At 45.7% G+C, this 27,747-nt stretch overlaps 1 protein-coding gene across 5 annotated transcripts in view; it reads left to right on the forward strand.

Annotated features, from left to right (window-relative positions):
- Nucleotides 1–27,747, forward strand: part of LOC131674545 (protein GVQW3-like) — a 119,402-nt gene that overhangs the window by 79,383 nt on the left and 12,272 nt on the right. Inside the window, exon 2 of one of the 5 annotated variants that reach the window (XM_058953481.1) lies at nucleotides 18,000–18,275. The exons of the other annotated variants lie outside the window; for them this stretch is intronic. Coding sequence (XP_058809464.1) covers nucleotides 18,000–18,275 — 276 coding nt within the window. The remainder of the gene's footprint in view (nucleotides 1–17,999; nucleotides 18,276–27,747) is intronic. 5 annotated transcript variants of the gene reach the window in all.

Genomic DNA, 27,747 nt, shown 5'->3' on the forward strand with positions numbered 1-27,747 from the left:
CCGGAGACTCCTCGCAGACGAGAGAGGGATTTCACTAAGCCACTCAAATGCGTCGAGTGTGGTTTACTGGGGTACAGCAGGAAGTACTGTCCCCAATGTAATAAGGGAAACGAGCAAAGGAGTGGTTAGGTGGGGTTGACCCCACTCCTTCGTCCCCCAACCCAAACCCCGTTAATGAGATCTCGCGGCCTTCGTCAACACAGTCCGCACCGTTAGTGGCGAGCGTGTTGAGCGACGAGAGCGAGAACTCCCCTGGTGACGCCGATGACGAACATGGCGGTAGAGCGAACGCGGAGAGAAAGGGTAATGACGTTAGTAAAGCCCAAGACCCTAGACCGGCCGAGGTGGTGGCGAATGGTTCGCACACGCCCTCGGAAGCGCGGGTAGCGGCAAATAAACCGTCAAAGGGTAACCCTATGGAAACTCCGGTCGTCCGAATCGAGGTGGTTCGAACGGCAAGTGACGTCGCTTTACACTTAGCACAGTGGCTAGCGCTATGGTATGCGAGGAGCAGAGCCGTGGAGTCGCCGAAACTGTTTCCCAATATTCCCCGGAACAAGAAACGCGCTGGTGGCTACCGGTGAAAATAGGAGATTACCGCTTACGGGTTCTCTATGATCTCGGAGCTTCCACCACGGCGATGGGTAGCAATGCTCTGCAGATAGCGTCTGTGCTAGGCGTCAGATTAGATACCACCCACGCGGGTACGGCAGGGCTACCAGATGGTCGTAAGTTGACGATCGTTGGTCACGCCTGGTTACCGTTCACCGTAGGGGAGATGACGATGCCGACGAAGGTAGCTCTCCTCCCAACCCTCGTCGAGGAATGCATTTTAGGAGTGAACTTCGTCAGATTGTTCAGAGCGGTACTTGACCCCGACGATAATACGTTGCTGTTCAAGGAATCACAAGCCAAGATGAAGCTAGAGGTAGCTAGCTTGGAGGCTGGTCCGAGATTAACTACGATCGGACTAGCCGAGGTGACGGCCACTCAACAGGCGGCATTGCAGAGGACCATCGACGAGGCCTTATCGCAAGCCCCTGTGGGCTTCGGATGTGCGGCGGGCACTCAGCACGAGATTCGGGTCGGTGATACGAAACCGATCAAACAACGCTACTATCCGATATCACATAAGGTCGAGCGAGAAATGTATAGAATGGTAAGGGAGATGCTAGACCAAGGGGTGATAGAGCCAGCAGACAGTGGCTGGTCAAGCCCAGTGGTTATGATATGCAAGAAGGACGGCTCGTATCGATTTTGTATAGACTTCAGAAAGGTCAACAAGGTCACCGAGCCGAATGCATACCCCCTACCGTTTATGCAAGATATACTGAGGCGTTTGCGAAACGCACGCTATATCTCAACGCTCGACCTCAGAAGCGCGTATCATCAAATTCCACTCATGACCGAATCTCGACCGATCACTGCCTTTACCGTACCCGGACTGGGGCATTACCAGTTCGTGCGAATGCCGTTCGGTCTCTCGTATGCCGGTGCCACCTTTCAACAGTTGATAGATAGCGTGATCGGCCCCGAGCTTGGCGATTTCGCCTTCGCCTATTTGGAGGATATCATAGTAGTATCGTCCAAATTTGAGGATCACCTGCAACATCTCCAAACCGTATTGGATAGGTTGTGCAGAGCCGGCCTCTCGATTAATCGAGAGAAGAGCGTCTTCTGCAAGCCTGAGGCCAAGTACCTGGGCTTGTTGATCAACCGCGAGGGTATCAGGCCAGACCCTGAAAAGGTACGCTCTATCGTGGAGTACCCACGACCAGGAAACGTGCGACAGCTGCGCACGTTCCTGGGGGTTGCTTCATGGTACCGCCGATTCTTGAGTGACTTCGCCACACACACTCAACCGTTAACGAAGTTGACGTGGAAAATATGTGTGGGGAGAGGACCAAGAACAAGCCTTCGCTAAACTTAAGGCACTCATGATATCCGCACCATGCCTCGGATTACCGGAACCCAACGGGCAGTACGTGCTGGAGACAGATGCTAGCGCTACGGGAATCGGTGCCGTCCTGATACAAAGAGTAGAAGACGGAGTCCGGATCATCGAGTACGCTAGCAGAGTCCTTAACCCGGCGGAGCAAAATTACTCAGCCACGGAGCGCGAATGCTTGGCGGTCGTGTGGGCCATCCAAAAATTCCGCCCATACATAAAGGCGTACCGGTTCAGGGTGGTAACGGACCACAACAGTTGAAATGGCTATATAACCTGAAAAACCCGATTGGACGTCTAGCCCGATGTGTCTTGCAACTCCAAGGCCATACTTTCGAGATCAAATATCGAAAGGGGCAGACAATGTGTTGCCCGACGCATTATCACGTGCTTTTGAGCCCACGAAGACTGAGGTTGGCGCAATGGACCAACCGAAGTCAGAGGACGGCGCCTGGTACGCGGAACAATTCCGGCACGTCGAGAGCCACCCAGAAGATTACCCGGATTGGAAGGTAGTTGGCCGGGTGATGTATCACCTAAAGCCAAACTGCGACTACCAGGGAGAAGATAGGTACGAGGACGTATGGAAACTCGTCGTGTCTCCGGAGGAACGCAAGGCGGTATTGTTCGAGAGCCACGACCTTGAGACTGCAGGACACTTGGGATGCGAGAAGACCTTCGCCCGCATCGCCCAGTCCTATTATTGGCCAGGGATGTACGCGGACCTTAAGGGATACGTCCAAAAGTGTCAGGTCTGTCAACAGTGTAAGGTTGAACAGCGACTGCCGCGCGGGCTCATGCAGAATCGAACGTTGTCCGCGCCTTGGCAAGTGGTCGCGGGCGACATCGCCGGACCCTTTCCGAAGAGCCCTCGAGAGCACAAATACGTGCTGGTATTCATCGATGTGTTTACACGATGGGTCGAGTGTATACCCATACGTAGTGTCAATGGCAAGACGATCGCGAAGGAACTCCGAGAGCGGGTAATCCTTCGCTTCGGTACGCCGAAGATCTTCTTGTCCGATAATAGCACCGAGTTCCGCAACCAGCTGGTAGACGAGTACCTGAGAGACCAGGGGATAAAACGGACCTTTACCCCAACCTATACCCCGCAGGCTAACCCTACGGAAAGGGTTAACCATTAAAAACGATGATAACCTCGTACCTGCGAGGGAATCCGAAGGAATGGGACCGAGCGCTGCCCGAACCCATGTTCGCGTTGAACACGGCCGTCCATAGTTCCACGGGGACCAGCCCTACCATGCTCAACTACGGCAGGCAACCGGAAGCCCCAAATACTCTTCGGAGACGAACATACGAGCTTGTCGCTCGAGAGGAGAGTTTGCTCCGAATCGGGCGATGGAACGAGTATATGCAGAATAACCGTTCCGCTATTCAGCAAGCTCACGAGAGCGCTTCGAATGAGTCCCTGAGACAGGCGAGGTATTATAACGCCAAGCACAAGGCTCATAGGTTTAAGGAAGGGGACTGGGTGTGGAAGAAGAATCGCGTGTTGTCCTGCGCGGCGCAGCGCATTTCCGCGAAGTTAGCGCCCAAGTTCATAGGTCCCTTTATCGTCACGAAGGTACTCTGTGCCAACTCGTATCGCCTTGCTAACCAACAGGAAGAGGTCACGGAGTTAATACACGCCAAGGACCTCAAGCCCTACTATGGGCAAGATGACGACTTACCGGAAGATGGGACCCAACGACGAAATGACGACGAGACCTCTACCACCGAGGGAACCGAGGCGATAAGCGTCTCGCCTAATGCGAGCGACGCGACGACACGCGGAAACGGGCGCGCCGACATTGCGGATAACACACTCGGGTATAATGACGCGACAACTCCGAGCTCACCTCGTCACACCCGTCGCAATCCCCCCGACCAAGTCCCGATATACACCTCTTCTACTAATGCGGTGAAGCGCCCACGAGGGAGACCTTGCAAGTACGCGCTAACCACACACACTACACTGCATCGACAGAATACACGGGCTCCCCCTCCCATCGTCGGGAAAAGGAAGAGGGGTAGACCACCGATAACGCTAACCGTAGATGCATGAGGCCCAGCGAACGAAGGACCTGGGAGACCGAAGCCAAGGATCCCACCTTCTACCCCGACGATGAAGGCCCTGGGCAGCCGGACAGGCGCCCACATTCGATAACCGAGGAAAATATTCTGGACACTGATGTATGGGATTGTTACAGGATGCAGTTCACACTCGAGCAATTCGAGCAGGCGGCGGCCGTCCTCATCGGGCTAGATTTGGGTCCCGCCGTAGAAGGAGTGATCCATGCTGCTCTACACCTCCTCAGCATCAGGAAGGAGGAGGAGGAGCAAGCGCGGGTGCGACCTCACGAGAGCTCGTCATCCGTGCTTATAGAGGAGCTCCCCACGGAGGAGACCACCACTCGCGCGTCGATGACGCCCGGCATCACGCGTGTCGATACCGCGCCGCTACCTGGGCCCCCAGCGGAAGCCATCCCGCTGAAGGCCCCACCAACCTCCATTGGCAGGTAAACGAAGGAGGGCTTCGCCGACGCGACCTGGCGCCCCAGGTTCACCAGCCAGACACCCTCGTCTAGTAGTCGAACCTGGGAAGAGATAATGGAGGGGTTGAGGGAGGTCGAGCAAGGCTGGACGACCCTCAATGCCCTCCAACGAGCCGTGTACGCAGAGTATGACGCGTACACCGCTACGGGACACCGCCCCCATGATATAGATCATTGGAGTACGGTGGTGTCCCGCCGACGCCAGTTCGCGCTGGCGCTGAAGGGAGTCCAGCGCCGTCACCGTCAGGCCCTCGAGGGCCCGGCGAGTGACGCACCTACCAGCCTCTCCCAGCCTCCAGCCGCCGGGGCCAGACCAACGGCTCCGGAATCCAGATCGGAAGCTGCGACGCACCAGGTCCCGCGGACGTGCGGGGTAAACCTGATGGTCAACGTGGACGGCAGCAATGGGGGTCAAGCAACAGGGCCCATCCATATAAATCTGGTGGTAGGGTCCACGGATGAGGACATCACGGTCGAAAGACCGTTGTGGTCCGCCCCGAACCGGAGGGACGGGTTGCCACTGACCCCCAGAGAGCGAGGCCTCCCACGGGGCACCCTCTCCCGCGGTCAGTGGGAGGGGTGCAACGTGTGCCACTACCCCGGGGTGACCCGCACCGACCGGTGTCCCCGCGTAAAGCAGCATGCCGACCTGGTCCAAGAGAGGCTGGGATGGGAGGCACGCGGGCGTCCCGCATTGGACGAAGATAGCCGAGAATAAACAGGACCAGCCAGGTGGTCCATCCCTGCCCCCGTGGGCAGGGCTGCACACACGCTTTCAATAAATAGAAGCTGTTCGAAATATCACATGGACCACGATCTTTTATTGTCCTTCCCCCTCCTCACCTCGAAAGGCACAGCGCTAATGATATTATCGTCAAGGACCCCATAGGTCCAGACTGGAAGGGGGCTGTGACGGTAAACGTCAAATTAAAATAAAAGCGCTAATTGCCTAACCTAGTGGCTGCCTACGGGGGCAGCACTTCCCGGAAGACGAAAAATGTAACAACGGAATTCGGCACGCGAGCAGACGGAACGCTCGCGATTGAAAACGAACCAGTGAAGAATCAGCCATCGATACGGAGGCCATTGAAATTGAGGTTCGCGACCTGATTGCCCGTGCGTGTCCCAGAGATCAACAAAAAGTGATTACCGAGCTATTCGGAGTGCAGACCTGAGCCAGCTGAAGCAGCGTCTTTCCCTGCGGAATCTAGTGTGTGGGTGTGTGAGGTTTCGCCATCGAGGGCGAAACCCGTGTACGTGCGAACTCGTGATCCGCGACATAGAACAGACAGACTTTCGCGCAGTGAGAATGCGAATCGTTCCTTTCGTCTTCGTACATCTGCAAAATAAAGGTAAGCTGGCCAGCTTAATCTCGCGACCGCGATTGCATGCCGGATAATCTATTTTCCATACTCGAAACGAAGCGTGCATGTAATAGCTCTGCTAACAAAGAGCAGCGAGCGATCCGACACTGTATGTTGTCGTCGTGCGAGCGCCACTGTAAACATAAACACGCGGACCAATTCTAGTGTAACATTCAGAGAGGTGTAACGGGGTAAGACCGTTTAATAAATATGTCGCGTGATTATACAAAGGGGACACGCGTGAATCGTTACTGCTCACTATTAATACGGGAGAGCACGAGGAAGCATACGCCGGTCAACCGATTGTTGTTTATAACCTAAACAGAATTGAGTGGAAGCCACGTGAGGATAGAATCAACGAAAACACTTGTTAGTATTATAAATCGGACGTTTTATTATCTTTCTTACTCTCACAAAAGGTCGGCCCGCGAGTTTGTTTACACGCACGCTCGCTCATCGGCAACACGCTTTGCCGGTTCGCTCGCTGCTCTCTGATATTAGAGCCTCACATGCACGCACCGAATACCGAAAGTTATTTATCCGACATGCAATTCCGATCGCGTAATTAAGCTGGCCAGCTTACCTTATAATCGTGAGCGGTCGGAGACAATCACAGCAACTCGCACAGCACGGAACAGTCGCTTATTGTTTTTAGTATTCGCGAGTCGCGAACGCGCGCACGCACTGGTTTCGCCCTCGATGGCGAAACCTCTCTGGATCTCTTGATCGGGCCTGGTTTGCAGCTTGGCAGCTCCTCGGCGGCTACGATCCTGGATCACTGGCTGCAATTTCGCGAAGCGTACAGACGGGTGGGGCACGTAAATCGGCGGCGGTATCAATAGAAGCGGGCGGACTTGGCTACAGTCGATGCTTCACTGGTTCAAATTCGTTCGCGCGCGTTCCGTCTGCTCGCGTGCCGAATTCCTTCGTTACATATTTTTGTCCCCCCGGGAGGTGCTGCCCTCACGGACAACAATAAGGTTAAGTAATTAGCGCTAACTTGACGTTTACCGTCACAGAGGACAATAAAGAGTTTTCGTTCGTGATATTAACCAGTACTTTCGACGTGTTTATTCCGTATTGATTCCACTCCGGTAGATTTGTTGGTTGACTGACACCCGTTCCCTCTTGCTCTCCGACTTTCGTATTTGATATAGGTGATTACGCGCACCCATCTACGCGATCGTCCGAATAAAATAATTAAACGGTAACAACCCAACCCCGTTACAAGGCAAAAATCAATACAATATTTTACCTACGCTGGTAACATAAAGAAAATTTACTATACATTCACGCAAAATTAAGCAATTAATTACGCAAAAATAAAATACATATTAGATATATTTTTCGAACGCTCTTCTTGAGTTAATCGACGTGTCTGAGTTGATTGCTCTGTAATTCCTTATTTTCTTTCTTGCAATATATGTTTACGGCAGCGTTGGTTAGTTTCTTCTTCTTGAAGTGAACAGCCTTTATTGGTATGACGACTTTCGGAGGAGGTTTTGGAAGAATAGCAGGTTATAATAATTATTTATTAATAGTACCGCTGGTGCTCATCGCGTAACAGCACATGAAAAAAAAAAATAAATAAATTGATAATTGTAAATTATTTTACAATTCACTGCACTAGTGCAATTCGGAGTACGAAGAGCTGTCACTGGCCTTTCCTGGACCACCTTGCAGTAATTCACTGACTGTTATTATTATATATCAAACAGCCCGTTACAACTATTATAACATATTAACTTGCAAATTTTATTACTAATAAACAATATAAAGAACGCACGGACCTTATTACTAATACCGACGGCGAACAAGTTGCAGACCACCCGGCAACAAGATTTCTATAACAATCCGCATTTTAGAAGAGCTGCTGCTCGTACAAAGAATCTCGGTAGCCAGCGAGTAAATGCCTGGCTACCGAGTATTGCCGTACTTAGCCTAACCAGTGAAACCCTTGAGAGAGAAAGATAGAATAACGAAGAGAGAGAAAGATAACCTGACCTTTGTGTCTCTGGATGGCTAGGTGATGCAGATTTCGCTATAGGGCCTAAGCCCGAAGGGATGCCGTCGTCCTCGTGATGACTAGGCATCTCTGCAGGGTCAACGAATATGCCGTCCACGTCTTCTTCGTGTTGTTTCTCAAGATGAAAGGCCTCACTCCACACAGGCTGGTAGACTTTATTGCGTCGATCCACTAAATGCTGCTACTTACTCTACCTTCTCACGTCAAGGAATCCGTGGAGAACTGTCTAAAAACTGCCGGCCGCGGCCTACTCGTGGTTACCGGCGTGCTGTCTTTCATCCCTTCTTAACCTACTTCTTTTTAAGCGGCATGTAACGCAATGTTTATCTGTCGTTCATCGCACGCCCGCCTATACTTGTATAATAGGCGCGTACCCTCTCTCTCTCTCTCTCTCTCTCTCTCTCTCTCTCTCTCTCTCTCTCTCTCTCTCTCTCTCTCTCTCTCTCTCTCTCTCTCTCTCTCTCTCTCTCTCTCCGTGGTACGTACAACACCTCCTTTTTTCGCTCTGTTGATACTCTGCCTTACTCATCTTATTTTCCTTCTCGGAGTGAAAACTCACTTTGCAGGGTATTCGCCGACTGCGGCTCTCATGCCTGGGCAATAAATCGCAATTTTTATTGCCTTTTTCGAGCTGCGGAGGCGATTAAATACCCGGCTACACAACATAACCTTCAAACATACACAACAACGCCTTACACACACACGCTTCTATACACCTGCGCTTCTACACACTACGCTTTCATCTGCGCTACTACACACTACGCTCTTATCTGCGTCCACTGCATCAGCTGCATCTCTGTGCTGCTGCACCTCTTCAACGCATTCGGCTTTGCTCCAACTCGCCGTAGCTATCCTCGCCTGCACTCTACCTACATGTTGGTGACAGAGAGAGAAAAATTCCAAATCTCGTGCATGCCTATCTGCACCCTCGTATGCGTTGCATAAATTTGTACTATTGTACTCCCTTGCGTTATCGTGCATTTTCAAATAACACGCTTTTATAAGTATTGCCGAGTTTCCAAATATTATGTTTATGTTTACATTTTGTCTGTTCGTTTGTTTACCTATTCAGCTGGGAAAAGTTACTAGCTAGAGTCTGTTTGGCACGCAATCACCCGCGAAATTCAAAATTTGAAATCTGCCCGTGACGTCTCCGCTCTTTCTTGACTTCGTCAAACTCTCTACGGTCGGACAATCAACTTTTGCCTCTGCCAGCATCTCTCGCTCATGTAGCTTTCCCCTGTCTGTCCACACCGGCCTGCTTCTATGTCCAGTCTATGCGCTAAATGCCTGTTTCCCCTGCGCCGTATCGACAATACTTTGTTATGCACTGAATGCAACGCGCTCCTTCACATCGACTGTGTGTCGCCATCACTGCGCCCCAGGGAATCTGAACCATTCGTCTGCAGGAGTCGTCAACATAGCAGCGACTCGTCGTTGGCGTCTGTTGTCGAGGCTCTTCCCCAGTCTTCACCAGTAGTTCCACTGGCCTCTGGCGCATCCCTTTTACCATATCTCTCCAAAAAAAGGCTAGCCTCGCCCACTCTGCCTAGTTTACACGCTCCGAAGCTCCGTTGCCAGAGTCCTCCATTGTTACGCCGCAATTCAACTACTTTAGACAGATCCTCGCCTGCATCGTTGGAGAACTCCTCTACTGCTCTTCACCAGACTATACAGGTAGAGCCTACATCAGAGCCCATCATGTCTGAAAAACCACCTACTTGGTTTGTTGGCTTTCTCGAGGAATTCCAAGACCTCAGAAATAATATAAACTCTATCAGCTCCACTCTCCAGCATTCCGTCAAACAAAATGATCTCAACAATAAACTTGCTGCACACATTGATACTCCAGAGGTTATGGTTCGCGGGCTCCCCTCGCAGTTTAATGGCTCGCTGTATGATGCCGCTCGCTACATATTAAGCGCCCTTGGTTTTGGCCATGGCCATGACATGCCTGCTATCGAGGCCACCCGTGAATGGTATCAGCCAAACCGCTACCAAAATGCACAACAAAATGTTGACGCCCCCGCAGAGTCTTCTAACCCACGCCCCCCTTTTCTCACCGTCTCATTCTACCTCTCATCAACCTCCTCTCGCGATCGCGTAATCGCTGCAACAGCTCGTATTCGTGAGCTCACTGTCCAATCGATTTTTGGGTGCGGTGGAAGCTCCCCTGTCTATGTGCGCCCAGTCTACCCCAAAGCCATCTATGATCTCCTCACAAAAGCTAGGGCTGCCTGCACATCGCTTGGCTATCTCCGTCCTTTAGTCCGCAATCTTCGTATCTTCGTGCGACCTACATTTAATTCTGAGCTTTTGCCGATTCTCTGCAAGGAGGATCTACACCTTCTCCCCCAATCAAAATCAAAATCGCTCAGCCAACCTCTCATTCAACGCTATTACCCCTACTCGTGGCTCTCGACCATTCATTCCACGAAAGTCCCAGCGACTGCAGCACCCACAAAGTAAACAGCAACAATACTCGCATCAGTTATCCTCATTTCTGCAATATCAACAAGCGCAGCAACCACCACAGCAACAACAGCAGCAACCACCTCAACGACAGCAACAACAGCAGCAACCACCTCAACGACAGCAACAACAGGAACTTCAGCATAGTCAGCAGCTACCGCAACATCAGCCACCCCAATTGTCTCAACAGCTCTATCAACAACCCCCGTCCCTGCAGCAACAATATCACCAGCCTCAAACTTTCTATGCCCAACCCCAGTATCAACCACTCCAACCGCCCCAGCTATCGCACCCGCAAGCCACGCACCAACATCATACTCAACCGCTTCCACCAACCCTACAAAATCTTCAACACCCACTTTTGCCGCTTTCTACAACCGGGCCGCTCACACAAGCAAACGCCCACAGTGTGTAACTAAACTACCGCAAAACGCACGCCCGCAAACTTCCCAGAAATGCTTACAGAAAAATCGTGGCCGAAAACCGGCGCAAACCTCTGGTCTGCATCTGCTCCCTCTTCTGCCTGCCCATCCCTCACTCGCTGTTACAGTATCCTCCTCTTCTCACACTAGCCAACCCTCACTTCAAAACCATCCGTGCATCAGTCCCGAAGTTACCCCTCAAATGTCCTCACTTGCAATGGTTACGGCGGAGCCATCACTCTCAAGTGGGACAAACTACTGTCCACCTTCCCACGTCGCAGACGATGCATCCCTCCCCGCTGAAAGCACTACGGGTAATCCACCTACCATCGATTGACCCTCAAGGTTAACACAGCCCTCAACCGTTGCCCCCCTCCCATTCTCTGTGTAGCACATGCAAATGTGAACCGCCTGAACCACGGCGGCCATTTCGCTCTCCTTGAGGACAGAGTATCCCACTCACACTATGACGCTGTTGCCATCACAGAAACGTTCCTAAAGGATACTGTGGCTGACTCTCACCTCTCACTGCCTGGATTCAACCTATTTCGACACGATCGCTCAGCCATGGAAGGTGGTGGCTTTGCTCTCTACATACGTGACAGTTTCTCGGTTCGCACAATCGCCAAATCTCATCCAGATGATTATAATGCGTCAGAATTTTTGGTGGTGGAATGACGACAACAACATGCAAAACTTCTACTTGCGGTAGTCTATCGTCGCCTGTCTGCGTTGGCTCCACTGAATTTTTTCCAAACCATTATCCCTCTTCTCCCAAACTATCATGACGTGATAATTTGTAGGGATTTCAACTGCAATCTCTTATCGCACACACTACACTACGTCAATGTGCTCCGAGAACAAATCGAGCGCTACGCCCTAAAAGTCGTCTCCATGCTGCCTACTTGTCATCGATTTCAGGATGGTCATGCTTCTCACACTCTTCTGGACCTCTTCTTAATTAAAAACGACACAGATATCCACTCCTTTTCAAAAACGCCAGCCCCTTTTATTGACTGTCACGACCTTATCGAGCGTCTATCTATGCCACGGTTCCCCCCTCAGCCATGTAAACCTTCCTCACTCGCAAACTCGAAAGCATTGACACAGTGTAGCTAAACTCACTGGTTGCCGAGTGCGTTGCCGCACATTACCCATCACCGCAGACTACCCTTACTGACCCAACTCAAATGTCCCTGGATTCACTCGAGCGCTTCCTCTCAAACGCCGTGCTGAAAGCCTTCGACACCCTCGCCCCGGTTTGCCAGACAAAACTGTCTGCCAAGGCGAAGCCGTGGGTATCAGCCGACATTCGCATCCTCATGCGTGCTCGCACGGCGGCATACAAGCGAGCAAAATTAACTGCGCTTCCAGGTGATATTCGGAGGTACAAAGACCTTCGAAACCGCGTTTCAAACGAGCTTGACTCTGCAAAAATATAATCACTTCTCGGCTAAACTTGCATCTGCCACAGATCCCAAGACCAAATGGAGAGAGCTTCGCTGTCTCGACATTGCCCAAAAATCCATGCCGTCTCCACTATCATTTTTCTCACCCACAGCGTTAAACTGTCACTTCGCCAAAATCGTCAACCAGCTTCCGCCTATTACTTTTTCTTGCTACGACAATCTGACATCGATGCCACTCTCTCCCTCATTCTCATTTCCTCAATTCAATCTAAACCCGGTGTCGGTCAAGGACGTAGAGGCTGTTCTCGCGGATGCCCACTCAAAGTCAAAAGGAGAGGGATTTCGCTGAGAATGCTCTCGATGGTTTCGCAAACTATCCTTCCGTACTACACCATGCTTTTTAACCACTCAATTGCCAACTCACTTTACTCCACGCTATGGAAGCGCACGCAAATCGTCCCGCTCTCCAAAGTGAAGTCTCCGACCTCCCTTTCGGACACGCGACCTATCGCTAAGCTATGTGAGCCCTCGAAGCTCTTCGAGCGCCTCGTCCATCGTCAACTGTCAGCCTACCTTCAGCAGCATCACCTACTCGACTCCCGCCAAGCTAGGTTTAGAAAAGGACATTCCACCGAGACGCGCTCCTTGGTCTTCTCGACGATGTTCGGTTCACTACCGAAAATAGGCTTCTCACCATCCTTGTGCTTTTTGACTTCTCAAAAGCCTTTGATCATATCTGCCACTTGCGATTGATCACCAAGCTGCGCAACATAAACCTCTCCGACAAAGCCCTCAAATGGTTTTTCAACTATTTGGCGGATAGCCTACAGGCGGTGGTCGATGAGGGAGGCGTTGTCTCCGAATGGCTCCGTGCTGCTACCGGTGTCCCGCAGGGGAGTGTCCTTGGCCCCCTACTCTTTGCCATCTACATCAACGACCTTCCTATGGTCCTGTTATCTGCCAAGTATATCATCTATGCGGATGACACGCAGATATATGTGCATTGTTCCCCGCGGGACATTGAGCGTGGCATCGCGGAGGCCCAGCGAGATGCACAGGCCGTGGCTGACTGGGCCTTGGGGAATGGCCTTGATCTCAACCTTGCTAAAACGAAGGCTATGATCTTGGGCAGCGAATTGTATGTGACTGCCCTTGACCTCACCACCTTGCCCCGCATCACCGTCAATGGTCATATGATCCCCTTCGTAATGGCGGCAAAGAGCCTTGGGGTCACCCTCTATCCTACGCTCCAATGGAAGTCACACACCTCAGACGTAGTGAGGAAGGTTTACGGCTCTCTCAGCTCTCTTAAGTTCTATCGCCGGTCTTTGTCGTTCGCTCTCCGCAAGACTCTGGTTAAGTCACTGGTACTCCCACTACTAAACTTCTCGTCTACCGTCTTCATGGATCTTGACAAGACACGTACTCGTGACCTCCAGGTGGCGCAAAACGCCTGTGTCAGATTCGTCTCTGGTAACATCCCATTCCTACCAAATAACGACCTCACCTCTCACGTTACGTTCCACCGCCTGAAACTACGCTGGCTCACACTCTCATCGACACGTCAACTCGCCCTCGCAAAATTATTTTATAAGGTCGTTTGCAACAATGGTCCGTCGAATCTGACTGGCCACTTATCACTACTGAACCAACTTACTATCACTCGCCGCTCTACCCGCAATGTATCCGCGGCCTTCCATTTTCGCGCTCCACGCACTGAGTCCTGGAAGAGATCATTCGCAATTAGAGGTATGGATCTCCTAAACCAGCTTGCAGTGACCACTTTTTACTTGGAACGACCCACTGAATTCAAATACTGGTTATTTGATCTTCTTTTACTCCTTGAAATCGACAGATTCTCTATCCGGGTTGCCCAGGAGCAAATGACAGGTACAGCCTCCCTCGCTTACCTACCCCATATCTCATGCCCGTATAATGTCTCTGCGTTCGCTCCTAATCCCTCATATCTACTGGTGGGCGGCAGATATTTGCATTATCGATTCCTGACTGATGGACCAAATCTCTCCCTCCAATCAAAACTGTAAATACACCCCCCCCCTACTGCGTTAAATTAAGTTGATATATTAAGCTCGTGCGCACCTCTCTGAGGTTTTCTTATTTGTAATTCTTAGATTATACAATTAGCTTGAGTCTTTACACGTACATTTGCTCTGCCTTGCACTTCTATGTATCAACAAGATTCGACTATTGTCATGCAACAACCGCTTTGCTAAACAAAAACATGCAGTTTTTACGCTTACAATACTACTATTGTTACTATCACTATTATATATTGTCAATGTTGTATTTCTTCCAACCACACGGGGTCCTACCCCATGGTTTAATAAAGATTAATCAATCAATCAAATCAATCTCTAATTGTAGGAAGGAATTAATCGGAAAAACAAAAGCTTTTCTTTTCATTCAAGGATCTTTTTCGAGCGTCACTTTATTTAGCAATAATTAATTTGCCAACGTTTCGGGTGTATTATTGACACCCCTTATCAAGGCTGTAAAGCAAGAAACATACAAATAACTCACAAAATACATCACACATACATAATTGAAATTTTACAACAAAATAAAAAACATGATATCTTACCAATTAAAATTAAATACAGTACGCTTGCACGATCATAATCCAAAATTTGCAGAGAGTGAGAGGTGAAAGTTGCGGTAACAACAAGCACCTTACTAAGAAAACCGTTTTTAATTTAACGTGTGCTGACATCGCAAAGAGATACACAAGAGGATGTACAAGGAAGATATCCCCTGGCCGTTAGTCTCACCGTTCAATGAACGAACAAAAAGAAAATTCAGCGGACGCAGGGGGCACCTATATCGAAATTCTGAGGGGAAGAAAAAGACAGAGGCAAAAATAAAATGAGGGAGTGAAGGAGAGGAAATTTAAAAGTGGTAGGGAAGGAATGAGGTGAACGGCCGTCAAGCTCGCACACACCTTCGACAACTGCTCCTGCAGTATACATCACCGCGACGTCAACATCAATTTAATACACACAATAAAAATACTCCTAATACCTCTTCGTTCCCAAGCGGCGCAAGTTATAAAGTGGAAGAGTGTTAATGCTAGGTAGTGGGCGGCAGATACTGTCAACAATTGTCTTATAGCAACTTTTTAACTTGATCGTATCAGTCTGTCTATTCATGTTATCCCTCGTATCATAATTTGAAATGATAATTTGAAATTGGTATAATATTTTCTCCGTGAGAATGACTATCCTTCTAAGTTTATTGACAATAATATTAGAAAAAGACTTAGTATAATGAATTGTAACAATAGTATTAATAATAATAGTCAACTTACAAACCGTAATAAGGAAAGAGAGAAACTTATTGTATTACCATATATTAAAAATCTTAGCTGTAAGCTACAATCAATTTTGCAACGGGATAACTACAGAGTGATACATAAACCAGTCAATAGTTTTCATTGTTTTGTAAAATTGGGAAAAGACGCTATCAACAACAATGATATGAGTAACGTAGTGTACAAAATTAATTGTAAAGATTGTACTTCGTCCTACGTGGGACAAACTAGCCGACAATTGCAACAACGTATTAACGAACATAAGCGCAGCGTTATTAATAAGGACACTACGTCGGCCTTAGCCGAACATGCAAATAATACAGGACACAAAATTAACTTTGATAAAGTACGAGTTCTCGATTGTGAACAGTACTTAGGTCATCGTCTTTTTTCGGAAATGCTACATATTTATGATACGAGGGATAACATGAATAGACAGACTGATACGATCAAGTTAAAAAGTTGCTATAAGACAATTGTTGACAGTATCTGCCGCCCACTACCTAGCATTAACACTCTTCCACGTTATAACTTGCGCCGCTTGGGAACGAAGAGGTATTAGGAGTATTTTTATTGTGTGTATTAAATTGATGTTGACGTCGCGGTGATGTATACTGCAGGAGCAGTTGTCGAAGGTGTGTGCGAGCTTGACGGCCGTTCACCTCATTCCTTCCCTACCACTTTTAAATTTCCTCTCCTTCACTCCCTCATTTTATTTTTGCCTCTGTCTTTTTCTTCCCCTCAGAATTTCGATATAGGTGCCCCCTGCGTCCGCTGAATTTTCTTTTTGTTCGTTCATTGAACGGTGAGACTAACGGCCAGGGGATATCTTCCTTGTACATCCTCTTGTGTATCTCTTTGCGATGTCAGCACACGTTAAATTAAAAACGGTTTTCTTAGTAAGGTGCTTGTTGTTACCGCAACTTTCACCTCTCACTCTCTGCAAATTTTGGATTATGATCGTGCAAGCGTACTGTATTTAATTTTAATTGGTAAGATATCATGTTTTTTATTTTGTTGTAAAATTTCAATTATGTATGTGTGATGTATTTTGTGAGTTATTTGTATGTTTCTTGCTTTACAGCCTTGATAAGGGGTGTCAATAATACACCCGAAACGTTGGCAAATTAATTATTGCTAAATAAAGTGACGCTCGAAAAAGATCCTTGAATGAAAAGAAAAGCTTTTGTTTTTCCGATTAATTCCTTCCTACAATTTGAATCATAGCACGAGCTGCTCGGTTGAGCATTTAAACATTGACAAATCAATCTCTCTCTCTCTCTCTCTCTCTTTCTATTGTTTTCTCCTTCCACTTCTTTGAGACGCTCTTCTTCAGGCTTGCTTGGCTACGTTCGACAATCATTGGTGGCTGAAAGAAAGGCTACTTGTTAGCCGCATTTTCTCTATGCGCCCAACGCTGGCCACTTGGTCTTACCGAGAACAGGGAAAATTCAAGACAGCAGATAAAGAGCTAGCAAGCTGCTTGCCCTCGTCACACAATGGAGCCATACTTTTACTCATCTTGACGACCTTATTATTGTAACTAAAATCTTCGCGAATCATGTTCGATGGCCTTAGATTATTTGCTGCGAATAAGAAAGGCTAAGCTGATTAACCTGAAAAAATCCCGGATCTACGTGCCTGAGGTACGTTACTTGTGAATGCTTCTCAATGAGGGTGGCACTCACCCTGATCTAGAGAAAGTCAAGTCTATTCTCGAGTACTTAACTTCATAGAATCTCAAGCAGCTGCATCAGTTCCCAAAAATGGTCTCCTTATACCGTAAATTGCTAGAGGATTCTCTCACTACAATCACTCGAAGAAATGTCAGATACTAGTGGGTGAACGTGCTGCTTCAACGTTTCTAAGACTAGGATTTACTAAGCGAACCGTATCCTAACTTGTGACTAGGAGCTAGGACTATCAGTCACCGAGAAGGAGTGCTTGGAGGTCGTTTAGTAGATCGAAAAATTCTTACTGTACCGGTAGGAATACCACTTTACAGTAGTGATTGATCAAGGATGTAAAAGATCGATGAGGCTTAGTCCACACCGTTACCTCCCACAACGCCGCTGAATACAATTGGGATCTCACCTTTATTGGAAATTCGTCGACAGCTATCTGTAACATTACTGGCTAGATTAAGTAGTCAATGAGCTACTAGGCTTAGAGAACAATGCACGGTACGAGGGTGGGTCAATAAATCCTTAGAAAATCCAAGAGATGGCGCTTAGACCATCCCAACTTATGCACCAGCAAACTATTAAATCGAGTGCTACCACAGTTTCAGCCAGATATATCGAGTAGTTCCGTTTTTGTTGTCGATCAAAGTGAATAACTTTTGTTTCTTGTTAACAATCGAAAAAGTGAGTTTCGAACGGTGATAAAACATTTCTATTTAAAAGGCCTTACACTGAAAAAAATCAAAGCTGAGTTAAATGCAGTTCATGATGTGTTCTACTTCTGTGTTTGCAGCTGTTCACAATTGGGCAAATGAATTTAAACGTGGCCGTACATTGACTGCAGATGAACATCGTTCAGGCCGTCCTGTAGACGTGAGCACTCCGGAAATGATCAATAAAATCCACAACATGATGTTGAATGACCGAAGAATAAAATTGCGCGAAATAGTTGAGACCACAGGGGTTTCAAAAGGTACAGTTATTTCGATTTTTCATGAGAAAATGGACATGAGAAAAATGTCGTTAAAATGGGTGCCGCGTTTGCTCTCACAAGGAAGGTACACCAAGTGTAAGTAACCGATTTCGATGAAACTTTGATATGTGGTAGAGGACTGAAAAATAGTCGACAGTTATTTTTTTTATGTGCTAATACTTGGTTTAAAGGGGTGAAAACTGCCCCTAAAGTTCACCCCCGAAAACCGTTTTTTTGATATATGAGGTGTGTTCAAAAAGTAAGGTGACTTTGTATTTTTAAGAAAAAATATTTATTTATTTATCAATATTTATGTTGTCCCCTTCAAAGTAATCCCCCTCAGATACAATACACTTATGCCAACGGTTTTTCCAATCCTCAAAGCACTTCTCATAAGCACTTTTTGGTATAGCCTTGAGCTCTTCCAGCGATGCAGTCTTTATCTCTTCAATCGTTGCAAATCTCCGTCCTTTCATAGGTCTCTTTAGTTTTAGGAACAAGAAAAAGTCACATGGGGCCAAATCCGGAGAATATGGTGGCTGAAGCATGATTGTGGTGTTGTTTTTTGCCAAAAAATCTCTCACAAGCAAAGATGAGTGAGCAGGGGCATTATCGTGATGCAAAAGCCATGAATTGTTTTTCCACAATTCTGGGCGTTTTCTTCATATTGCTTCTCGCAAACGACGCATAACTTCAAGATAATACTGTTTATTGACCGTACGTCCATATGGTAAGAACTCCTGATGCACCACGCCATGGTAATCGAAGAAAACAGTGAGCAAAACTTTGACATTTGATCGAACTTGGCGTGCTTTTTTCGGTCTTGGCTCATCTGGGCTTTTCCATTGGGACGATTGGACTTTGGTTTCGATATCATAACCATATACCCATGATTCGTCACCAGTTATGACCCTTTTGAGTAAATCTGGGTCGTCGTTGACGTCATTCAACAGTTCTTGAGCGATGCTCATGCGACGGTTCTTTTGGTCAAATTTTAGCAATTTCGGAACAAACTTCGCTGACACATGTCTTATGCCCAAAACGTTAGAAAAAATTTCATGGCACGAGCCAAGCGATATACCAACGTCCTCAGCAACTTCTCTGATAGTGATTCGACGATTTTCCAGAACAATTTTCTTCACTGCTTGAACGTTTTCATCAGTTGTTGACGTGCTTGGGCGTCCAGAGCGAGGCTCGTCATTGGCATCTTCCCGGCCATCTTGGAAGAGTTTGTACCACTTGTAAACATTTTTTTTACTCAGAACAGTTTCACCGTATGCCACCGTCAACATTCAAGTGTTTCGAAGCACTTTATTTTATTTTTTACACAAAATTTGATGCAAATCCTTTGATCCATATTTTTCGATAGCAAGAAATCGCCGAGCACGCAAAACATTTATAACCTTTACGCCTCTCACAACCAAACAAAAAATGCTATACACTTGAAACTTGGTATAGATGTTCGGGAAGAGTGTACCAACATAACAAAACAAAAAATCGATAATCGAAAGTACGATGCCCGTGAAATTTGAGAAGCCACCTTACTTTTTGAACACACCTCGTAGATGGCTGTAAAAACGTGGCTATTATTCATTGCGGTTAGTGTAATAAATCTTTATGTTTCAAGCATTTTTTTGGAGAATATCATTATTGTTCTGCTTATAATCCATAAATTTATATCGATATTCTCAATACATTTTGAAAGAATTTTTTTTATTTAAAACAAATTAATAATGTTGATAGATAAGTTTCCTAACAATAAGAGTAACATGGAATATCATCTAGTGTATTATTAAAATTTAATTCTGCTTGCTTATCGTAGTTATCTATTGTAATAAAAATGAATATTCAACTGGAGAGGATAGATAATAAATAAATATTCAAATAAATATTTAACTCTTTACCCTCTAATATATAATTTAACTGTTAATTGCTATGGGGGGTAGATTTACCCCAGACAATTTTTAACAATAAATAAAATTTATTTTTTTTTTTTTTCAACAATTTTTTTCAGTGTGTGTAACATTAAAAATTGTTAACCTGAATATTTTTTTTTAGTAAAATGTTTGAAATATACTAGAAAAAATTTTCATAGCAAAATATCTAAAATTCTCTGATTTATTCGATGTTTTTCGGGCTGGGGTAGATTTACCCCAACGAGCAGTTACGTGGCCAAAATGAGGTGTGCAAGTTAAGGGTTAAAAAGAAAATTCGAAATACATTACCTGTAGTTTTCAATGTCCTTCCGAATAGAAGAAGTTTCATTTAGTTTGCAAGAATAAAATTAAAAAAAAATACTTTCACCCTTGTGAAAAATAAGAAATGCAATCCCCTGGATCCGTGGTATAACTTATAACAATGTGACATGGTAACAAATAATTTTCAATTGGTTTCAAGAAAAAATGTTTTCTAGAAAAGGAGATATGTTCGTCCCTCACGTCCACGTGTCAACGCCAAGCCGTGAGAATGTGTTTGTTTTTCACACACACACGCTAGGTTTTCTCTTTTTTTGAGGTGCCGTCTACCATCCTGGTTCTTCTAGACGATCAGGCGGAAAGAGAAGAGAAGAAGAGGAACGAAAATTTGGAGTGACCGCGCATTAGCTCACGCCAGGGCGCGTAAGAGAAAAGGAAAGAGAGAGAGAAGTGTTAGGGCGCGCCGCAAAGTAGAGAAGCCTGCCAGTTTGTAAGCTAGTCGGCAGTACAAAGACGATCAGTCATCCTGACTAGACGTTACATTTTCTCGAGGAAATTCCCGAAAGTTATGTTGTGGCAAAACGCTCAGCAGTGAGCGACAAAGGTAAAGTGGTAGCAATTGCGGTAGGTAACAGACTCCTCTCGAACCGGTGACTGTAGCGTGCAACGACAGCAATAACATCAGCATTGCGAGGCTAGTCAGTATGCATGGTTGTCAGTGGTGCGAGTCTCATCCAAAAGAGGAGATGCTTCTGCTGGATTTAGCTTATTAGGAAAGGGCGAGTCGAAGTCCAAATCTAAGGTGTTGGAATCAACGGTCGAAGAGGCGGAAATCGATGGCAAAAGTTCGGAACAGTCTGCGAAAAGGAAGGGAAAGAACTGCCGTAACCAAGCAGCAATAGCCATGGAAACGGCGAGTGTTGACTTAAGTTCGGGTCAAGAGCAGATGTTGGCAAGCGTTATAGCGCGACAAACGAATGCGCAGACTTCGAGCTTTCAAATGTCAGGGCCATCAACACTGGTGGTATCTAACCATTCGGCGCCGTTACTGTAATTGTCTGTCCGGACTGCTTAATAAAACAGGTCGGGGAAGAACTCAAGCGACGAAGGCGATTTTTCGGGCGCGCATTTTGGGTACAGAGAACGTGGTCATCGGAAGTCCTAGTAACCGAGCCAAATACGAGTACAGCGACCGTCGGGCCGCGATGTTTACTCCAGATCTGAACAGGACGAGCATTATACTGTTACGTGTTGCAAAGTCTTTTTCGCAGAAATTTTATTTTAAACATTGCACATTTAATGCCGGAATTCAAGCTCTTAAAACAGACCAAATTTATACAAGCGCTTGCAATAGCCGTCAGACTTGCATAAAATCTATGTCACGAATAAACACTTTTCGGATGTAGCAAGCAATTGCTACTTCAGCGTAATACTAATCCTAAATTTGGAAGATGATTGATGGAATAAAGACGATATATAATGCCTTGCACACGCTTTTGCATGCAGCTTAGAATTAGAGCTTGGTGCACTCACCCGTTCGTCAATTTGGAGACTTTCACATTAATATCACTTGTCTTGTTAACTTTCGCTGTGAACATGTTTAAACCTTTGTTATTTTTCAATAAATATTACTTAGTGGTTATAAAGTGAAACTTGTTTATTCCAACGTAACCTGAGTTGGTTGGCAGTATTCAACAAACGATCTCTGAGGTATAGTAATAAATGATTATTTATCACATTTATTCAATCTACCTGCATTTCGATCAATCAGAATTTATTTGCCTCTACGTTCAGAAATACGCGTTGATTATTATTATTTTAATAACAGTTCATAACAATACGAATAATTGTCCACTAAATGAAAACACCGAGAAATATTTCAACTGCAACACAGCAAATCGTGAGTTCTTTACCTGTAGCAACTGCGAGTCCTTCCGGAAGCTGTTGAAAAACGGCAACATGGGGATTAATGGTCCGATTGTTTCCGTGTAAATCAGCTGTGCATCGATTTGCGATCTGTTAATAAGGTTACGCTAATTGATGCACACCCAGTACCCGAAGTCGGTACTATTCTGGATACGCTGCGAGGAAAAGGATTGACTTTAAAGATCGATTTGAAAAGCGCATACTTGCACGTGCCTTTGGCGGATGTAAGCAAGCAATACACTGCTTTCGGCTCTTCGGACTGTGGATTCGGGGTGTGCAACTAAATGATCTTCAGGCTAGTTTATGTGCTGACGACAATCGTAAGGCTCATGAATGTCCCAATAACGAGCCTTACATATTTAAATATTTAGATGACGTGATCGTCCTAACGGAGACCTTCGAGGAACATCTGGCTTGATTGGAGAAAGTGTTAGCGCGGATTGTTGGCACAACCATGAATATCAAAGCGGAGAAGTGGGAGTTCGGTTGTTCGAGCGTGACTATCATCGCCTACCATTTGGATGCTGATAGGCTGCGCTCAAACCCCGAACATGTAGGGCCGATGCTGAATTTTCTTGTGCCCCAGAATACGACGTTTCTTAAGTACGATGGGATGATACTCTCAGCTTATTAAACACGAGAGTGAAATCAAGAATCCGAACATCAAACTGTTTTTGAGGGGTTGAAGCTTGTTCTTAAGAAGTCTCCGGTTTCAATAAGACTAAACTTTATTAAACCCTCCGATGTATAGTGTGATGCATCATCCTATGCGCTGAATGCATGTTTCATCAAAGGACTATTTCATCAGAAGGACTTAGAAATAAATAATTTCATAAATATTTTCACTTATAAATATTCATGAATGAAATTAATCGGTTTCCAAGTTGAAATATCCTTGTTAATAATAGAATAACCTTGTTCTTTGCAATTAAAAAGTTCAGATCATATATAGAGGGCCCTCATTTTACTATTATCACTGACCATATATTTCTGAATTGGCTGCGGAGCAAGAAGAATCTGTAAGGACGGCTTGCTAGATGGTTGTTAAAGTTACAGCAATGGGACTTTAAATTTGTTTACCGGAAGAAGATTGTTCATCAAATTCCAGATGCGTTGTCTCGCGAGTTCGAAGATATGGAGGAAGTTGGTGTACTTGCTTCAATTACCGATCCCTGGTATCTCCAGTATATGCAAGACGTAGAAAAAACGTCTGCATAGTATAGAAATTGGAAAGTGGAAGATGGAATGCTATATCGGTTTTACAGTAATGAAGTCCTCGATTCGGTAATGCATAGTGCTGGCTGTGATCGTGCTTCTCAAGCGTCGGGAGTGCATTATGCGTGATGCACACTGCGAGCCGTTAAGTGGACATTTCGGTATTGCGAAAACATACGACCGTATAGTACGAGTGTATGTGAATGTGATGTGATATTCATTGCATCAAACCAGGAATGCCCGAAGTACAAAGTGAATCGACAAGCATCGAAAGGATTAATGAGCAAGCGTCTGGTGGAAAGACCATGAGCTGTGCTTGCAACCGACGTGTTCGAGTTATCCCGTAGTAAAAAGTAAGGTTTGAGTATTAGTCGTGTTCTAGGATTAGGTTCTTGAGAGAGGTAGAGTTTAGATCTTTCACTTCGGCGATAGAAAAAGCTCTGACGCAAGCATTGGAAGAGCTAATCCTCTTCCGATGGAAGATGCTCGCTTATCTCGTCAATGATAATGACAAGAATTATTGCAACTTTCCTTAACTTCGGCACAGGGACCTTTGATCAATAAGAGCTTGCAACGAGTGGCGCAGGCCGATTATCAGGCTATCTCTTGCGTGATCTAGTTATCAGACATATTCAGAAGGTCCAGGATAATCAGAAAAGGTAGTATGACAAGAGTAAACGTGTGTCCAGTTTCATATAGGCGACATGATGCTGTGTTAAGTTTATATTCTGTCTAATGCCACGACAAGCCGAAATGCGAAATTTGATCTAAGGTAGTCTGACCCGTACATGATTCTAGAGGTGATTTCGCCGAAGGTGTACAAATTTTAGTTGTTATATTGCAAAATAACCTGTTGTTATTGTAAGTGCGAATTATTGAACCCGCCTCTGCCTCGACTCCATCCAGCCAGCTTTTTCACGTAATCCGGTCTATTATTCATATTAGCGACGAAGTGTGTTCGTACACTTTGAATTCCTTTCTTGCAATTAAATATTATTAACAGTTTACGACGGACTAAACATTCGTGTATTATCGAAAATTCAATAAGATCGATAACTCTCTTTTAAATCTTTCGAAAATATTTTGTGAAAGCTTTCAGCTAGGTTTCCAATATTATTTCTGAGAGATTTAAAATAAATATGACATGAAATATTTTCTTGAACTTTCCAAAACTTTTCACAAAATAATATCAAAATCATCGGAGTCCATAATATCAGGCGATACTATGAGTTCATTCCTAAAGTCTACATAGGGTTACGAATTTGCTGACATACGTGTGTGTGTGTGTGTGTGTGTGTGTGTGTGTGTGTGTGTGTGTGTGTGTGTGTGTGTGTGTGTGTGTGTGTGTGTGTGTGTGTGTGTGTGTGTGTGTGTGTGTGTGTGTGTGTGTGTGTGTGTGTGTGTGTGTGTGTGTGTGTGTGTGTGTGTGTGTGTGTGTGTGTGTGTAAGTGTGTGTAAGTGTGTGTGTAAGTGTGTGTAGACGTAAGCAGAGCTCCAGTTTTGTTCCGTTCTGTCTCTCCTTTTCACGAGTTTTGGTCCCTCCCTATATCGCTTTGTTGTATCTATTAAAATTATGTTTATTTAGAGTGTTTTTACCGCGTTTTCGAAAATATTATATTATTATTATATATATTGTACGGGGTATGAAATGAATGTGTATGCTATGCCCGGCACGGATTGCGGGTTCGCGTGTGTATATGCGCAAATAAGAACGCGCTACGCGAACGTTGCCGTTGCGCCACACAATGGAGCAAACTTTAACGGCGCTCTGAAACTTTACAAGGTATTGCCTGCATGGGCAATCACGAACGCCTTTTCTGCGTCAATCCTCCTGCTGCTACCTTACCTCGGGCGTAGACACTCGTCTCCGGGCGAAGTCTCCGTTATTTGCCACTGTTACTTTGTTCGATAGGCTCAGCCTCGCTCAGAGGTATTTGTATAAAATTCGGCTCACTGAAAACGAGCACGAAAGCACGAAGTCATTTTGTTATCACGAACGTACCGATGCGAGAAGGGATTCTTATAAGGGGTCACTCAATGATTACATCACATATAGAATTTACTTTTCACTAATATTTATTCCTTTTCTTTATTATTTCGTTATCTATGTATAAGTTTTAGGCTTGCGCTGCTGTCACGATTTGTTACACGTGGCGTATACGGGCGCCGCCATCTTATTCGCTGCCACACATAAGTCGCTCTCAATCGCTCCCGCTATAATGCAATACGCGCGCGATGGCCTATTCTCATTTAGCGATCTCACGTGAGATCGCCAGCGACTTCATCTCAAACGCGCGAATCTATTAACGCGAAGCTCGCCAGCTTACCTTACGAGTATAGCTCTTAAATATGTTGTCGCTCAGGTTAACCTCGCTTCGTATCCCGGTCTCGCTGGAGAAATTGCCGATATCGAGTTGGACGACCGCCGTATCGCTTGCGCGCATCCTCTCAGTATTCCCTTCTTTTCTCACCTGATGTCCCTCACAAAAACTACTGCACACTATTTAAACGTGAGGAAATATTCCCGCTCCGTAAGGGCCACAACCGTCCACCACGAGTAGCTATCCTAGACTCTCTGCTCCTTTCGCTATTTCTATTTCACTCTTCCCGCGCAGAGCGCGCCCTCATCTCATTTCCAGCCGATACTGCCTCTCGCGAACAGTCGTCCTGACGAGGTGAAAGTACGGATATACGAGGTCTGTCTGGAAAGTGTCGGGCCTACGTTTATATCTTCGCGCCATAGTGTTCGAGCGACCTCTACCGGACAGAAACGTCAACAGTAAAGCCTCACGAATCTATTGGTTACTTGCTGACACCTGCCGGACGTATAGTTCATGCGCAGCGTGTCTTTGTTTACGGTGCCTTTTTCGCGTTCGTCGGATTTTGATATTGTCAAAAATGACTGAAAAACAAGATCAACGAATTTGCATTAAATTTTGCTTTCAACACGAATAAGAGAGTGGTATAAACGGTTCAAGGATGGTCGCACTTCTGTCGATAGTGATTCTCGTTCCGGCCGACCTTCGACGACTAAAACCGCAGATAATATTGAGCGGGTGCGACTTGCAATCGAACAAGATCGTCGTATGACTATGCGAGAACTAGAAGAAGACCTTGGGATACCAAACACTATCATTTCAGAAATTTTAACCAAAAATTTAGGAATGAAACGCGTGTGTGCGAAATTCATTCCAAAATTGCTCACAGCAGAGCAGAAGAACATTCGCTTAGAAATCGCTCTGGACAATCTGGAAATGGTCAATAATGATGATAATGTGCTTAGAAAAGTTATTACAGGTGATGAATCATGGGTTTATGGTTATGATCCTGAAACAAAACAACAATTTTCACAGTGGAAGCATTCTGAATCGCCAAGACCAAAAAAAGCACGTCAAAGTCAGAGCAATGTTAGGTCAATGTTGATTGTTTTTTTCGATTTTGAAGGTGTTATACATCACGATTATGCGCCAACAGGTCAGACAATCAATAAAGAATACTACATTCAAATTTTGAAACGTTTGCGTGATGCAGTAAGAAGAAAACGGCCACACTTTTGGAAAAGTGGTGACTGGCTTCTCCATCACGATAATGCGCCAGCTCATTCATCCAATCTTGTGCAGCAGTTTTTGAGCAAACACAATATCGCATTGCTTCGACAACCTCCATACAGTCTCGACATAGTCCCTTGTGACTTTTGGCTGTTTCCAAAACTAAAAAAACCACTCATAGGACATCGATCCGGTGACAAAACAACGGTTGAAAACAATGCGACAAGTGTACTCAAGGCTATTCCTAAAAGTGAGTTCCAGAACTGTTTTGAAAAGTGGAAACATCGATGGAACTATGTTATTCAATCAAGTGGGGATTACTTTGAAGGATGCCATCCACCAGATGATAAAGAATAACGCTAGCACGAAAATATAAAGGTAGGCCCGATACTTTCCGGACAGACCTCGTAACGTTCATCGTTCCAACATATATAATAAACAATAGTACACTTCAGTAAGTATACTGTCTGTTTTACAATATGATTGAAACAATTATGTTAATTTATTTGCACATTCATTAGTTTATGTTTCTTTAGTCTGATATTGATGATAGATGTCTTGAGAAGTTTGTTAACAAGTTTATTTGGGTGGTTTTGAAGTCTGAAATTATATTTTACGTAGAATTTTTTAATTTGTTTATTAACTGTTCACTTCCCTAACAAGAATTACGATATTTTCATTAGA

Source organism: Phymastichus coffea, unplaced genomic scaffold (assembly GCF_024137745.1).
Source record: "Phymastichus coffea isolate CEN01 unplaced genomic scaffold, Cenicafe_Pcof_1.1 PCOF00001, whole genome shotgun sequence".
Classification (NCBI taxonomy): Eukaryota; Metazoa; Arthropoda; class Insecta; order Hymenoptera; family Eulophidae; genus Phymastichus; species Phymastichus coffea.